Raw genomic sequence first — 18,151 nt, forward strand, 5'->3', positions numbered from 1 at the left:
ACTTAACGCTGGCCAAAGAGACACGTTAGTTTCTTCAGACTGTGGAGAACATTTTATTTGGTACGAACGGCTCACGATAGCAAATACTGCTGACGAGCCTCCCGCAATGACTGACAGGGGACAACACTTTCATCCAGGATTTCCTCCTTTCTGGTAAGTCATCCATTGGCTTGTAAACACAAGTTTTGATTATGAATGTTTAGCCATTAAAATGTATTTTTAATTAAGGGGCAGGGGAGAGGACTCGGTAAAATGCTTGTCTTGCAAGCCCAAGGACCTGAGTTCACGCTCTAAAAGCTGTGTAAACAAGCCAGATGGGGTGATGTATGTTTGTACTTCTCGAGCTGGGGACCCAGAAATAAATGGAAACAGAAGGATATTTGGGCCTCGTTGTCCAGCCAGCCTAGCCTACTTAGCAACTGTACAGAAATGTTTTCAAAAACACACCTGAATGTCATATGTGGGTGTTCTTTGACCTCCATACATATTACACGCAGACACACACACACACACCAGCACATATATAATGCACACACACACATACAAACATGTATGCAAGAATAGTAGTTAAGCAAATCTGCACTTTATTAGTAGTAACATTTAAGGCAGCTCAGTACAGCAGAAATGTCACTGTTGTGACCCGGATGGGAAATGTCTCTCGCAGGGCCATTTATTAAGCATTTGGTCCTTAGCTGATTGTTCTATTTCAGGAGGTGGCAGAGACCTCAGAAGGTGGCACCGAGTTGGCACAGATAGGTCGAGGTTGGAGTGTCTTGGAAAATGCTCCCTAATTAGCTCATCTCTCTTTTTAGCTCATCTCTCTTTTTCTACTGTCCACGAGGATGTCATCCTGTCACAATGTAGACCTACGTTGGAAGCCAGGTGAGCGTGGGCTTGACTTGAGCCCATGAAGAAAAACAAATCTTTGGCTCCCTAGGTTGCTTTTATTAAGTACTTTGTTATGAGGATACTAAAGCTAATCTAGGCAGGAAGTCTGCACGTAGCACATGGAGGTGCAATGCAACAGACCTGCCATTTGTTTCCATTTGCCTGGGCAATATCAAACCAAGGAGCGGGAAGCTTCACAAGAGTGAGGAAGTATAACCAACTCCCCATTCCCCAAAACCAAGGACACTTACTTTGCCTTGAGCACCTCCTCCTGGAAATCCCACTCTGGATCTTCTACCAGCTGTAACTCTCTCAACACCCTCCCGGGCTTGTAGGCTGCATTGGTAATCATGGTAAGAATCTGTTGGGAAGAAGACGCCACAGTGAAGCACAATTGTGTCAATTCCTGTTGCATTTAACAAGGATGTGTGGACTGCTCTCCACAAAAGGTTCCCCCTGAGTGTGGCAGGTTCTGGTAAAGTGTGATAGGATTTTCTGCGGGGCAACAGGGAACTGACTTGCTATCTAGGAAACTGGCTAAGAGAACGGGAACTGCTACAGGGAGTGCCTGATGCTCAAAAGACTCTTCAATTCATTATTCTCCAACAGGATTATTCTTCAGTCGGGTCCTGAGGCTTTCATTCTGTTTGGAAAGGCCCGTGGGAGGGTCTGGAGAGATGGCTCAGTGGTTCACAGTAGGTACTGTCCTGAGGACCTGTGCTTGGTCCCCCAGCATCCGTTTCTAGTAGCTCACAATTGCCTACAATCCACACTATAGGGGACCCAACACCCTCTTCTACCTTCCACAAACACCTGTATCCATATGCACGTCCCCTGAAATGCAACTAATTAGACATAAACATCAATCTTGTATCCTTTATGTAGCCAATGAAGCAAGCAGTATGTTTGAACTAACACTGAGAATACTTCAGACACCTATACGGAGTGTAATGAGTTCCTCCCAGCAGATAATGGCTCAACTTACGGACATTTAATTTGACAGCGTTCTCGGGTGTGTGTTGTGAGCAGTAGTCTGAACCACCTAACCAATATCATATTTTTTCAAATAACACACCCATTTCCAAGTGTGAAGTCCAAGAATAATTAATGTGGTGACTGCCTACAGCAGAGTGCCCAGAATGACCAACGATGTCCTTTGTAAGAGAGAGGTGAGATGTCCCTGGTAATTCTCAGTGTACAGATTTACTAAAACAATGGAGGAACCATCCCTGAGCGCTGGCCTCTCACGAAGCAAGTCATGATTTACTAATTTGTTTTTGGCTTAGAGACAGTATCTCTTACAGCCAAGATTAACCTTGAACTCTGATCTTCCTGCTTCTATATCTCTCGAGCTAGGTTTCCAGGAAATGTGTTACCATGCTTATGTGGGGCTTAACATTCACAAACTCTGCCTTGCTCCAAGCTCCTGATGCCCAGATATGTTAGACAATATGAAGAAGTAAAGTAGGAAATCAACTTAAATACCACAAAATGACTGTCTGTGGCAGCTCCTTGGGATGCTGGGCATTCAGACATAAGGAAAAATTGCAGTGTCACCCCTCCTCAAGTTTAGCCAGGTGCAGAAAAGGTATTAATAGTCACATCAGGCAGAAGGCACAGTCTGAGGAATTACATACAACCCAGAGGGAGAAGAGTTGTTCCCAGATGGGAAATAAGCACTGTTGCCACCAAGTCTGTTTTGGGTGGAAATCAGTCAACACGAAGGCATATTCAGAAAGCCCTCAAGCGGGAAGGATACACCCTAGAGGTTTAGCTCTAAAATCATGAAGCTTTCTCACATCACCGAAAAGGATTGATCTTTCACTTCCTACTATGCATGGAGAGGGGTGTGGCTGTACTGGAGAAAGTTTGTCACAACAATACAGGGCTTGAGTCCCAGCGCCTGCACAGTCAGCTGTGGTGGCAGGCACCCTAGGCCCAGCACTAGAAAGGCGAAGGCAGGCAGAGCCCCCAGGAACTTGCTTGCCAACCAGACTAGCTAAACTAGTGAGTTCCAGGTTCCAGGTCTTGGGACTTGGTCTCAAAAAATGACAGAGGACGATGCACAAAGGTGAATCACATGTGCATGTGCATACACCTACCATACATGTATACAAACATACAATTTACACCCCCCCCCCAAAAAAAAGGAGAGACAAGTTTTGTTGTATGGTTACTATGGCACCTTTATTCCGGTGAGACCTTACTTCTCCCAAAGGCCCTGACTAACCCCAACAAGAGACACATTTGAACCCAGGGACTAAACGGAACAAGCCAACGCAGACAGTTGTGGAACATTTTGTTTTCTGCATTAAAACAATCATCTGATTTTTCTATCTGCCATCAGTACAAGTTAAGAAACTGAGCTTAAAAATAAATCTAATTAGAGCTGGCTGCAGTAACACATAAAGTATTTATCACAGAGCAGCAACATTTCAGTTGGTTCTTTTCATTGCGACTAGTGGAGAAAACCCCAGAGCTACGGTGTCATTTGCTGCATATCAGAATGCATTTTGTGACTGTGAATAGAACCAGAACATGCCTTCCAGAGTTCATTTCAGACTGGAAACAAGCAGCAATTAAATTTGAAAAAGCGCCCGATATTGAATTTTTTTTTCTCGTGGCTTTTCCCATTACCAACCCATTTGTCTTCAAATTCAACAAGGTCACTCTAAAACGTTAAGAGCACTGGTATGCATGCTTGTGTCCAAGATTGCCAAAGAAAATATGGGTGCCCCATAAATAGAACTAAATGGGGACTGGGTGATTGCTTCGTGGTTAAAGTGTTGGCCAGGTGCTATAAAGACCCGGGTTTGGATCCCCAGACTTGTCAGCTCCGTGTGGCGGCCCACCTATGATCCCTTCCTCATAAGAGAGAAAAGAAGATTCCAGATCAACCTGGTTGGCCAGACTAGCCATAAGATAACTGTTTGAGAAGTGCCATCTTCATGAGTAAGGCAGAAGAGGCAATAGAAGATTCCTGATATTAACCTCGGGCTTCCATATGTAAGCCAGCACATGCGCAAACATGCACATACATATATGTACTATACATATAAACACACAAATGAACAAGTAAGAACTAAGTAGGTAGCTGTTATCACTGGGCAGAGTTAACCAAAATGACTTTGCCTTGCAAACTATCAGAATACAATTCAGTATGTTTTCCACAAGAGATGAGAAACAGCATGAATCTCTTCTCTGCAAAGTCCTCCTCTAAGGTACAATTAGAAAGTTCAGTAAGTGTACCATGTCATCCACACGGGCGAGCAATACAGAAAGCCACAAAAGCTATGCACGTGCATCATCCTGGCAAAGCTCGCCCAAGCCTGCTGCATTGTTGCTCAGCATTAACTTCTGCAGACGCAGTGCGAGCACAGCCCAAGGTCACCTGTGCCTCTGCCTTGGATTCCAACAGGTGACTAAGTAGGGTCCCGCCCAACAAGGCCTTTTCCCGGTCTGTCCGGTTCCACTGAGAAAAGTCACTACTAAAGAGACTCACGATAAGTGCAGAGGGTGAGCGAGTGTTGAGCAGTTAGCCCCACATGAGATATTTATTAGGATTCTCTACAAGCCTTGGTGATACTGTGCGAGGGGGATGGGAAGAATCTAAGAACTGGAGAAAAGGGTGGTGTTGTGGAATTCTGTCTTTGGGGAATGCATGTGTTAACACTTAGGAGCTATGATCACCTAAGTGACACCTGCATAAGATTATGACCATAATGTCCCATTATGGAGTCGGGGTAGATGAGAGGTTCTCACTGAGGATTCGTGGGTTGGTTAAGGGTTGCTGGGAGAAGAGCCATTTTCTTAGTGGTACAGCCACTAAGTTTCCCATGACCCTGTAATCTACCTCTCATCGGCATTACTATAAGTAAGCCTATTTATTGGTTAAAAAAAAATTTAAAGTAGAGGAGAGTAGTTGAAAAGAGGAAGGCATGAGTAAAAAGGGAGATGGACTAGTTGAAGTATCATCAAAATACATTAAATATACATATAAAGAGGTCACAACAATGCCCACTGTTCTTTAACAGGTGCTGATACAAAGAATTCAATAATATAAGGCCATCCCTGTCCCTTTAATTGTAATTTCTCTCTGTTTCACTGATGGACATGACTTAACGGCCTTCCTCACTGCATCAGCACCACAAATAGACTGCTATTTGGCTTCCTACACTGGGGACATAAGTATTTGGTAGATGGTAATGACAGTAAGAGATGGGAGACAAACACCATGCTAGATGACAAATAGGTGGGCAGATAGCACCTGCCCTTTTTTTTTTATAGATTTATAGATACGCCCAAGTATCTATAAATGCATAATAGATACACGATGATGATAGGTAACTAACAGGCATCTAGAGACTAGACAATGAGGAAGAAGACAGACAGTAAGACAGACATCATAAGCATCAAGCAGTTAGACAAGGGCAGGATAAATGGGTAGATGAACAGGTTGACAGGTGACAACAAAGACAGATTAAAGATGTAGCTAACAGGTACACTTGGGAGGAGATAGGCAGATGGATCAAAAGATATAGAAGTTAGATACTATAAAAATGTATAGATAGGGTGATACATAGGTCGGTGGCAGATAAGGAAACAGGACACCCAGACGAGTGTGTAAGACAACTGAACAGGTTAGCTAGGAGAGTATGGAATAAATCTTTACTTCTTAGATCAGAAAGGGGATGGCCATCTTGGTGGATCCAATGTGCGCTACAACACTTAGTCTCTCGACCACCGTCATGCCTACAAGACTAACCACATTTCAGGCAACCTGAACTCACTGGTGTAGAAAATCACACAGCAAGGAAGCGATACACCCACAGAGGCTCGTACAGTGATACAGAGGTTCATCATATCCTAAAGGTTCCTACAGGTACAGGATTCAAGGCCCTTTCTCCTAAGAATTAGGTAGCAGCAGAGGAGAGAGGGGAGAGCAGATTGTGATATTTTAAGTCCTAACAGAATATTTACAATGTGTTGGGCTTCCCTCTATCTAATTTTTTTTTCATCTCTAGAGTCCAGGCTGCCAAGGAAGAGGTCACACCTCCGCAGAGCATATGTGACCACAGGGTGACAGGCAGCTGAATACATGCAAGCCGATGAGGAGGGCACAGAACGGGACTCCTTGGGGCCTCCCTGTTGGAAATAGCATCCTTCCCTTGTTAAGCCTGGTGGATATTCTGAGCCAAATGACTTCTAAGGGGAAACTCGGGTGTTCCCCAACCTCCAGGAGTCATCCTGAGATTCCACCTTCACAACCTGGGAGTCTCTTTAAAGACAGAGGTTCAATTATTCACCCCGCAGTGTTTTCAGAGTCATTTCTGCCAGCTGCTCCTGGCTGGTCCAGTTCATGAAAAATTGGGATACCCATCCCATGACACACTGACCCATGTCAGCAGACATTCTGCTTTCCTGGATTCATGTCCCAGAGAGATGGCTGCCTCTCCATTAATGTGAGCATGTGCAGACACCACCAGTATCACCATGCATATAAGCCACGTGCAACAGGTAACCAGACTCAGAGGATGGTCCAAGATACCAGCAGTCTTAGAATAACCCTACATAAGTCCAGGAATTGTCCATCGCTCAGATTTGTCCTTAGCACACCGGGGGAGGCATGACTGTGGGATGATGATTTGAGTTAGAAATGGGTGTTCTTAACTGACATTGACTTGACTGACCATGTAGATTTGATTTATGACAAAATGCCATCAACTAGTATCTGTCCGTGATAATTCTATGGTGCTCATAAAGTGGCCCAGACCTGAAGGGGTCCCCAGAAGGGGTCCCCAACATCAGAAGGTCAAGACCTTTTCCAGGTGGTGCGCCATCTTGAGTTTAGTTGGAGGATGTGCAGAGTTGAATGGACTTATTTAAAACTGTCTTCTCTCAACACCATCTCCGAAGTCACACTCCGTCAGGAGTGGCTCTCTGAATCTCTACAAAGCCTGCTCAAGTTTAATATCCAGAAAACAAGCTGATGCCTGCATTAGCTACCATTTTCTAGATTCTTCTTTCTTTTTCCTTATTGGTTATTTTCTTTATATGCATTTCAAATGTTATCCCCTTTCCTGGTTCCCCTCCAGAAACCCTTTATCCCATGCCCTCTCCCCCTGCTTCTATGAGGGTGTCTCCCACCCATCTACCCACTCCCTCCTGCCTTCCTGCCCTGGCATTCCCCTACACTAGGGCATCAAGTCTTCACAGGACCAAGGGCATCTCCTCCCATTGATGCCCAACAAGGCCATCCTTTGCTACATATGTGGCTGGAGCCATGAGTGTCTCCGTGTACTCCTTGGTTGGTGGTTTAGTCCCTGGGGTGTCTGGTTGGTTGATATTGTTGTTCTTCCTATGGATTGCAAACCCCTTTAGCTCCTTCAGTCCTTTCTCTAACTCCTCCATTGGGGACCCTGTCCTCAGTGGTTGGCTGTGTGAGCATCCGCCTCTGTATGTGTCAGGCTCTCTCACACATGGCTTAAGACCCCTCTCTCTCCTCAGCCTGCAGCTAGCCTTTCCAAACACCAGCTCTCCGTCCACCTACAGACGCTATCTACTTAGAGCAGACAAGACAGAGAGAAAACAACCCCCATTTCACATTTTCTGAAGATACAAAAGTGTTTAATTTTCCAATTCTGCCGATGGCTCGGAAAAGCAGCCCACTCTGTCTCTGCTTCAATTACCTCGTTCTCTTTACGCAAAATGAAATTTGAAGCCAGGCAGAGGCTCTGGCACCAAAGGAAGAGCATTAGCATAAATATTGGTTTGGTGGAGCTCACATTTTTCTTGCGCTCACGGAACTGAAGCGCTTGCTTTTTATTTATTTATTTTTTTTCCCTCCATCTTGCTACTATGTGCATTTCTAACCATCAGCAAAACCCAACTTTTGTCATCAGAAAACTGCTTCTGGCTAGGCTTTTTAAACTTGGTGGCTGGCAATCTATCAGAAAATGATTGAGGATAACAACCTTTGACTTAAATAAAATCATTTAGTCGAGGAAAACGGCCTGCCGCAAAAGAGAGAGGGAAGCCAAGGTCATGTTGTTGGTTAAGGTAGCTTAGTAGATGTTGGAGTGTTAGCAACCAGAACTTGTCATTCAAATCAGGCTTGCAGGCACTGGCAGGGGAACAGGATCACTCACTGTGTCTTGTCAATCAATACCGGGCACTAATGCAGGCAAACGACCTAGGCCACCTTAGTCAGCCACAGCCAAGGGATGGTAATTCTTACCTTATATGGAAATGGAACTTCTTGACTGTTCTTTTCTCGATTTATCATTTTTTAACCACACAGCCTGTATGTGAGGATCTATCTTCTGTGCCGATTTATCTGGTCGGATTTAACCAGTGACCCTACTGACTAACCTTAACAATACTGAAGCATTACCAAATTAGCTGCCTGCCCGGACTAGCAACCACCATCTCTCTTCAGCTACAAGTTCGTCGTCTTTAGAATCCATTTGCTACTTGGTCTGGCCAGGATGCATACTCTTTGGTGGCCGGGCCTAAGGCTAAGCTGGGTTCAGAGAAGCTGTTTACAAAATGTAGCTTCGGAGACGGGACAAAGCTGGCCTGGTCAGACTGCCTGCCTAGCATGGACAAAGTTGTGGGTCTAATTCTCAGCATCATACAAACTAGGCACGGTGGTGTAGGCTATAATCCTAGCACTGGAGAGACAGAGGCGGGAAGAGAGAAAATTCCAAGGCATTCTCAGCTACATAGGGAGCTTGAAGCCCAGAGATGTATAAGGCGCCATCTTAAAAACTAACATGCAAACAAACAGACGCATGACCTTTGATGTGCTGCTGGTGGATGACCAGGTCTGACGCTTAGGCCTGCACTTAACTGTGTCTGTCCTTGGAGGTCCTGCGACCTCAACACTTATAAACATCATTCCTGTTCCTTCTGCCCTCCCTGCCCAGCTTGCCAAGGCTCTAGGCCCCCTATAGGTTTTCCCTCTCAGAAGCATGTGCGTGCCGTGTCATGGCACCGGGGATTCGCTTGCTCACACTCCCTCCGCCTGCCCATCTTTCCCCTTTTACAAGAAGCTCACTCAAGGTTGTGACTTGGAGCAGCCTATCTGACTTGGAAATAGTCAACCTCAAACGCTGCTAAATAAACAACCAGTGGAGATCTGTCCATGTCTCACAGGGTTCTCCTAAGTGCTTTACATCCCCTCAATACAGATTCATTTCTTTTTTTTTTTTTTTTTTTTGGTTCTTTTTTTCGGAGCTGGGGACCGAACCCAGGGCCTTGTGCTTCCTAGGTAAGTGCTCTACCACTGAGCTAAATCCCCAGCCCCACAGATTCATTTCTAAAGACACAGAAGTTTTTGACAGTCCATGGCCTGGAAAATCAAACATTCTCCAACTGCTTTAGGAAGAACGTTATTAAAACAAAAAAGGTAGGCGGGTGGCTTGCCCAGTAAATTGCTTGCTACGCAAGGATTGATGCATGTTCGAAACCCAAAGCACCCATTAAAATAAAACAGACAGACAGGGATGGGGGAGGGCGGTTGGGGAAGGGGACTAGGCATGGTGACACATTTATAATCTAAGAGCTGAGAAGGTGGAGACAGAAGGATAAACAGACTCCTGATTCTGGCCAGCTGGGTGATGTGAATCAGTGTGATTCTGACCAGTGTGAGAGATGTAGTCTCAAAAAGTAAAGTGGAGAATGACTGAGGGAGACACACAAATTTGACCTCTGGGGGCTGGAGAGATGGCTCAGCGGTTAAGAGCACTGACTGCTCTTCCAGAGGTCCTGAGTTCAATTCCCAACAACCACATGGTGGCTCACAACCATCTGTACTGGGATCTGATGCCCTCTTCTGGTGTATCTGAAGACAGCAACAGTGTACTGACATACATTAAAATAAGTAAATCTTTAAAAAGAAAAAAAATGACCTATGGTCTCAATACACAGGGGCACACTACACATGCACACACATGCATCCCTTCTAGAGTGGAAAAGCACATATAACACACACACACACACACACACACACACACACACACACACACACACACCTACACCTACAAAATGCTCTCTGTTGATAGAATCATGCCAGCCTGTTACTCTGAGAGATCCTCAGAAGTCCAAACTGCTCAGAATAGCAAAGAAAGCCACCCGCACACAGCTTCCCCTGAGCTCCTGGGTTCCACTTGACAATGGACAACTCTGGAACCCCTTGGGTTTTACTCTTAAAATACAACACACCCTTTTATACATTTTACAGCTAGGAACAGTCTAGCTTCCTCTGTTACAGCCTGACCGTTTGCCAGAATCTCCCCTGAATGCCCACCCATGCTGGGCAACTGAGATTGTACTTACTAATCCCTGCCAAGTCAGATGTCACCTGCTGTATCTTTGTCCCCTTTTCCTCTGCTCTCAGAGTATACTGTGCTCCCATCTCTCTTTAGCCCACCTGAGTGTTTATCAAGCTTTGGATCACATGGTTTCCTCACAACTGAATGGGAAACAGACAGACAAGTGCCCAACAGGGCTGGCGGTTGATCCAGGATTTCAGATAGTACTTGGCTCTCAGAAGCTGCCACATAAACAATTGTTCATTGGGTGGATGGACTGTGTGGCCACAGAATTTTATCTTAAAAACCATTCATTGTGGCATAGCAGCAATGGAAAAGTCATACGGTGTGCCCTGGAGTCTAGAAATGATTCATTTATTCCTGTGGGGGTCACCAGATACCCACTGCAGCTGGCCCAGTCAAATGCAGTTGAAGAGCCTCCAATGTCCATTTACATCCTTCAGAGTAGCCTCGAGGCCAGGTCACTCCCACCCCAGACAGGAAGGAAATGGGAAGTCCCTCCCAGGTGATGAGTGGCCTAGATGTGCCTGGACCAAGCCACAACACAAGCCTCATGAACATAGAGAGACCATGCCGAGTACGATTACTGTCTAAGTGCAGGTACCAGACAGGCATTGTGGAGGGGGTGGACAAAAAAGATGCCAGTTGGGTTGGAGGTGTATCTCGGTGGATAGAATGCATGCCAAGCATCCAGGAGGCCCTGGGTGAGATGCCATCAGTACATTAAAAACCTGAGTGTTGGCGCACAATGTAACTCCCACATCTGCTTGGTGGAGGGAGGGGCGGAAGAATTCTAGGTCATCACTGGATAGACAGTGAGCTCGAAGGCAGCCTGCTATATATTAAAAGGCAAAAGGGGAGATGCCAGTCACTTTACCCTGCCTCCTGAGGTCCCTCTTACTTCCCCGAGGTGGCTTCTTCCTTGAAAAGCTTAAACAATCTGGTGAGCGCTCAACCCATAAAGGCATTCTCCTGACTTCCTAGAGCACTTGGTGTAAGCCTATCACAGCTTGTCTCCCTGACTCGTGTCGGGGAAAGCATACTGATTAGACCGTGAGTCTTACATGGGTAGGGATGTCACTTGACACCTTGAAATCTCTAGTGTTCCATCCCCAGGGATGAGGTGTGCTCTGTCAAAGGTGAGCTGATTCGAGTTCAGGAGCTGCTTTGGAAACTGAACACAACGTAGAGCTCCCATTAGAAGAACAGTCCGGACGCCTTACCTCTTTAAGCACCAGCACGCACTTGCCAGGTCCCACGGACTGAGGTAGTTCTGAAATCCTTCCTTTGTTCAGGAACGGGCCTGAGAAACACCGGTGGTTGACGAACAGCTGTGGGCAGTAGTACTTCTCATTGGCGGCTCCTGCTGGCATAGAATGACATAGTGGGATGCTGGGGGCTTGCTGGGTCACGACATGGGGATGACAAGACCTGTGCTGAATCCAAAGATCTCATTTTGACTGATGGAGGATCTGGAGAAGAAATGGACTCTGAATGGTCACTGCCACCCCCCTAGAGCTGGTGCCATTGTGACTCTAGTCAAACATCCTAACTTCCGTTTCAAAGTACGCCAGAGAGAAACATGGTTTTCTTCTCTAGAGAAAAGGTGTCCTGGGTCCTAATGTCAACACATTTTCAGATCCGTTACAGTATCCTAAGACACTGGTTATTTTCCCCACTATGTAAACATAGACTTTTCTGTGGATTATACAGTATCTAAGACACAGAAAGAAACAGACTACAGCAATGACAAACCAGGTATCATGACCGAGTTCAGGGACAACCACTATCCTACAGAGAAGATCCCCTATGTCCTACTCCAGTAATGCCCCTCATTGCCCTTAGAAGAGTGATTCTCAAGCTTCCGAATGCCTCTACCCTTAAGTACAGTTCCTCATGTTGTTTTCATTGCTACTTCATACGTGTGATTTTGCTATTGTTATGAATCTTAATGTAAATGTCTATGCGTTCCAATGGTCTTAGGTAACTCCTGTGAAAGGGTCGACGACTCCCAGAGGAGTTGTGGTCCCCTGTTGAGCATTCGGTGCCTTTAGCACTGATATCCATCATACTGAATATGATATTTACCATTAAAGTTAAACAACTTCAGCGCTCAGCACGTGAACGTGTGCAGCGAGTGATCGATATATGGGCTCTTCACAAAAACACTTCATGGATGATTTTCTTTCGCACTACTAGCTCTGTTTTATAGAGTCCCAAGTCAATAAACGGATAGTAAATTTTTGCCAACAAATTGAAAACACTCTGTTTTCGTGTGTATACGTGATTCTGCCCTTTTTTTGGACACACCACAATTTATTTTTCATTTCTCTTTAAAACTCTTAGCTGTTGCTGCTTTCTTAAGAGTTTCCAGGCATGATTTAAGGAATGCACCTTCAAAAGTTGACTTCAGCAAACGGGCAAGAGATCTCTGTGAGGGCACAGCGGAAGTAGAATTGGCTTCTCCATCCACCCACATACCTACAGATGTAGAGTTGACCATACTGTCCCCACAGTGATGACCCCACTGACATTCCCAACAGCATCGTGGTAGAATTGCTGTTGTTCTACATCCAGGCCAACTAAGCATTGCTAGATCTTTCCACACTGTCAGTGCGATGGAGAGAAAATTACCATTGCGTGGCTTGAGCTCTCATCCTTGGAATACGTTCATTCAGCAGGGCATGCTGAGTCTCTAGCGCTACAGCCCAGACTGGTGTGGAACTCACGGCACTTCTGCTATGAGACCGCAGGTGCTGGACTAGCACGTGTGCACAACCACATTTGGTTTGAGTAAAAGTTCTTGGTGTTTGTGATTACAGAGTAATGTCTCTCTTTGGGTTAAGAGCCCTACTGTCTGATGTGCTCTCTCAGCCAAGATTTGCCAGAGAAGCAGTGAGATTTGTTCAGAAATATTACTACTTGTTTGAAGGCAATTTAACAGTTCAGAAAGGCCTGCTTCTTAAACTTGAGGGAGGAAAGAATTTTATATTGAATGTATAAAGAAGAGTAATATTACTGCAGTAGACTATAAACTGGTGTGGTTTCCAAAAAAAAAAATACCATTTTGAAGTTCTATACAAGAAGGAAGATAATTAACTTCACAAACTGAATTTACTTAAATTTTTTGCTAGTATTACCCAGACCTTCAGTTAAATGTTCATCTAGTCTATTTATAAAATAGAGACTCTCGGCTATACCAGTTTATGTAGACATAGCTATAGTCACATTTGATGGTCCAGTGGCAGCCCACAACTCTGTCTCACAAAGATGCAAGACTTAATGTGTTGACAAATAGATTGTCCACAACCAGACTCAAGATTTCATGAATGAATTAAACCGTGTGGATATATGTAAGTCACTGGGGCAATGGTGCATACAGATAACCCAGAGAAGTGGTACACACTTGGAATCATAGTACTAGGTAGGCTGAGGCAGGAGGATTGAGAGGCCAAGGCTAGCCTGGGCTAAGTAGCAAGACCGTGTCTCAAAAAGTCAAGTCGAACTGTGGTGAAATGACCAGAAAGGAGTGTTTTCTTTGTCTTCACCCTGGTCAGGGACACAGGATGCTAATCTGATTTACAATGGCCAAATGTCAAACACATTCTTGTCCCGAAGATTCCAAGACCTGTCTACAGGTCCTGACCAAACAGTAGTAAAGATGAAGTACAGCTTTAGCTTCAAAAGAGTTTCTTTTTAATATCTGTCTGTCTGTCTGTCAGTGTATAGCAACAGACGGAAGGAATGGAAACGGGTTCTAAGTTGAGAAGCAGGGACCACAACAACAAGCACAGCGGAAAGAAATGGTGTCCTTCGTGAAGCGTATTTACCTGCGGTGTCCGTCTGAGGGGGCAGGCAAAGCTCTTGAGGTATATTCTCAACAGGCACTGGGGGTAACGATCTGTGGATAAAGAACATCAACTATTAAGGGCACAGGCTTAAGAAGAAGTGGTGCCCTGCAAACTCCTCATAGTTAGAATCGGGACGCCAGGAACTCAAGACCAAGCCATTACGAGGTAGGCCATGTGTACCAAAATAGCCCCAGTCAACTAAATAAGGAGGTCATTCTGAGAACTTGGTGTTCAAATCCATCCGATGACCCTAAAAACCCTAGGCACACATGCCTCTGAGTGGCCACGCCTGACCAGTGAGTTTCCTCTGAACTTGGAATAATGTCTTCAATTACATTCTAGACACAACTGATATATAATTAATGTCAGACGTCTCCACTGTGATTGTCTAATTAAAACAACCTTCAGGTGACTTTGGACATCTTTAATCTGTGTTTGTGGGGGATGGATATACTCAAAAGGAGACTCAAGAAAAAGAACTATAACCTGGTGACTGTTAAAACTTTAATTCTGGTTCGTTCTTTCAGAGTTCAGGTAAAAAGTTCATAGATAAATGTAATTTTTTTTAAGTGTAGTGTAAGGAGAATAAAGGAAATCTGGGGGCTCAGAGGGGTACACCTGGGGTAGTTGCATAGCAACTTTAATTTTTGAAAATTGACCTAAATGTTAAATAATCCATCAACAGATATCTAAAGATGGAGGAGGGCGCATCCTCTCCAGCAGAGGATGTTAGACTGGTTCCCTGAGCACAGAACTGGCATCTGGTGAAATATGCAGAAACACAGATTCTCAGATTAAACCCCAGAAATCCCAAATCAGAAATCGTGAGTGTGGGGCCCAATGATCTGTTTGTGGTGTGAAAATCATTAACCCATGAACTGCAAGTGAGGACTCATTAGCAAGAGCTTACCACTGACCTATCTACAGCACGTTACACAGATTAACGGGAGCCACAGTACCAGCCTGCCCCAGGCATTCAGTGATGACTGCCTACAAGACACCCCGAGTCATTATGCCCACTCAGTGATCAACGCAAGCACTTGTTTCACGTCTTCTGTTTAAATTTAAGCCTGAATACATGCAAAAGGTACTGTTTTCGGTTAACTTTATTACCATATGTTTTTGTTTCCTTAAGGAAACACAATCACTTCAGATGGAAGGAACATTTGGATGCATTTTAAATATTTTACAATGCTCAAAAGGCCCACCAGAAGTTTCAACTTTTCAAACACACCCCGTCCGCATGTACAACACTTCACCCTCAAACCTCCACACACACCCCAAACTGTAACCTATATCCACATCCATGATGGAAAAACCATTTTTGAAACACATGAAACCAAATTTGATTTAAAAAAAAAACCTCAATAGTTATTGTTCTTTTAAAAAACAAAACAAACAAACAAACAAAAGCAACTTCTCAAGTTCAGCCCGACGGGTGTCTGAGGACCAGGGGTGACACTGAAGTCTTTTTTTTTTTTTTTTTTTTTTTGCCTCCAGACATTCAGGGTCAGCACAACAGATCACCCATCTGTAAGCTATGCTTGTCATATGGGGCCACCGAGAATCAGCACCAGAGGCAGTCATGTCCATCAGTGTGAAATTAAAAATGAGAATAACCACGGGGGCTGTAGGAAGCTTTGACAGTGGGCTCTGGATTCTGCATGTAATAACTTCGGAAGGAGGAACAGCTGTCCCGTCACTGGTAAGACTCTCGCTAGCTAATGCCCCAAGAAAAACACTCAGGCCTTTTATAGCTAACCATGCACTTTGCGAGAAGAAAAGGAAGTGGGGAAAATACATACGGTTTTTCCGGAGGTACAGTGATCGGTTTTTTCTTGCTTTTTGCTGGAAAACGGGAAGAGAGAAAGAATAGGACACTGTTACTGAATTTAATCCTTTTTTAATGGCTCAGTGTAAAAGTATAACTTGCTTGATTTATTTAGAGGTAATGTCTCACGCAGCCTGGAACTGGATGCGTAGCTGAAGGCAGCCTTGTGTGTCTGATCCTCCAGGATCTACCTTCAAAATGCTGGGATTGCATGGGTGCGACACTGAGCCCGGCATAAGGAGTTCTGGGTCTACGCCCGGGCTTTAAGTGGGATAAGCAGCTATGTAGGTCCACACCCTCTCAACAGAGCTGCTTCCACGGCCCTTCATTATTTCTGAATAGGACAGGGATCGCTTTTGTACATCTCTTAAGCCACTAAATAATGAAGACAGTTTTTATGGCAAAGTCTTAATGATTATTTTCTCTTATTGAGTCCTTGTGTCCACTCTCAAAACTAAAGAGCTGTTGAAATCAAATGACAAATTTACATAGCATCTCTGAGTATAAATCAGATATATGGTTTTATCAAATGTGAACAAAACTTAAGTACATCTGACCTTGTCACAAGGTCCTTCCTTCCTTAGTAAGGAAGATCAAGAGAACACGTTACACTGCACATAAACACGCATCAAGATACATTGTTGGAAACTCGACAGAAATTCTAATGAGGCAAAAAATACTGCTAAGATAATACGCCCCCAAGTCAGCCTCAATGAAAGGGTACAAACAGCTAGCAGTGTATCTGCTCAAATGTTCAAATAAAACCAGCGAATAATGATGGGGGGGGGAGAACCCTCTCTGTTATATCTTTAAAGACTTATTCTATTTTTAATTAGGCAAGTGTGTCTAAGTGTGGGTGTGCATATGTGAGTCCAGCCAAGGGTGTCAGATCCCTAGGAACTGGAGGTCCAGGTGGTTTTGAGCTGCATGATGTGAGTCCTGGGTACCAATCAGGTTGTCTGCAAGAGAAGTATACATTTGTAATCACTGAGCATCTCCCCAGTCCCAATTCTTGCGTTCGTTTCTTGAGCACACACCATTCTGTAGAGGAGAGGTTAATCCTGAACTGTTATCCCACCAAATGCTAAAAGTCGCAGAAATTTCTTCAGCATACATAAGGGCTAAGCTGGGAACTGTGGTGTGTGCCTTAACTCCAGCACTAGGGAGCCATACGTAGGCAGAGATCCAAACTCTGTGAGCTTGAGCCTAGTCTGGTCTACATAGTGAGATCCAGAACAGTCAAAGCTATGTAGCACACTGTCTTGGGGGAAAAAAATGCTGATGTTAGAAGATAAGAGAGTTATCTGAGTCAAGATTGATAACAGACAACACTGTGGTCTGTCTTTTTATCAAAGTGATAAACATTTATTAGAAATAAATACTAACAGAGGAGCTGCAGACAGGGTCACTCACAGGGTGCTTGGAGGAAGTAAGGCTGGCCCAAAACCTCTCTATGGAAAGCACTAGGGTGTGTGTGTGTGTGTGTGTGTGTGTGTGTGTGTGTGTGTGTGTATGTAGGTATATATGTAGGGTGTGTGTATGTATGTATGTGTGTAGGGTTTGTATGTGTGTATGTATGTATATGTGTAGGGTATATGTGTGAATGTACATATTATGTGTCTAGGGTTTGTGTGTATGTGAATGTATGTACATATGTAGGGTGTGTGTATGTATATGTGTGTAGGTTTTATGTATATGAATGTGTATATGTATGGTATGTGTGTGTATGTGTTTAGGGTTTTTGTGTATGTGTGTATGGTATGTATAGGTTATGTATAGGGTGTGTGTATGTATATGTGTGTAGGGTTTGTGTGTGTTATGTATATATGTGTATATATGTGTGTGTATGGTGTGTATAGGGTGTGTATGTGTATATTTGTGTATGTATGTAGGTAGGTAGGGTGTATGTATAGGGTATGTAAGTGTATGTATGTGTGTGTAGGAATTGTATGTGTGCATATATGTGTGCATATGTGTGTATGAATGTATATATAGTGTGTGTATGTGTGTATGGTGTGTATGGTGTGTGTGTGTGTGTGTGTGTGCGTGCGTGTGTGTGTGTGTGTTTGGGGGACATGTGTGTGACCTGGCACACATGTGGAAGTCAGAGGGCCATGTCAAATGTCAGTCCTTATTCCTGTCTCATTTGAGATAGGGTCTCTTCTTCACTGCCGTTAACATCACGCTGGGATTACAATCCTGCATCCCAACTCAGGTCTTCGTGCTTGCAGGGAAGTGCTTCACCC

General features: G+C 44.4%; 1 protein-coding gene across 6 annotated transcripts in view; it reads right to left on the reverse strand.

Annotated features, from left to right (window-relative positions):
- The window catches only part of Sfmbt2 (Scm-like with four mbt domains 2), a 191,790-nt gene that overhangs the window by 16,742 nt on the left and 156,897 nt on the right, over positions 1–18,151 (reverse strand). For 4 of the 6 annotated variants that reach the window (XM_087590777.1, XM_087590779.1, XM_087590778.1 and 1 more), the window contains exons 14-17: positions 15,880–15,922; positions 14,054–14,124; positions 11,447–11,586; positions 1,140–1,249 (exon numbers count right to left, since the gene is read on the reverse strand). In XM_087590777.1, coding sequence (XP_087446903.1) covers positions 1,140–1,249; positions 11,447–11,586; positions 14,054–14,124; positions 15,880–15,922 — 364 coding nt within the window. 6 annotated transcript variants of the gene reach the window in all.

The sequence above is a fragment of the Rattus norvegicus genome, chromosome 17, assembly GCF_021556685.1.
Source record: "Rattus norvegicus strain SHRSP/BbbUtx chromosome 17, alternate assembly SHRSP_T2T, whole genome shotgun sequence".
Taxonomy (NCBI): domain Eukaryota; kingdom Metazoa; phylum Chordata; class Mammalia; order Rodentia; family Muridae; genus Rattus; species Rattus norvegicus.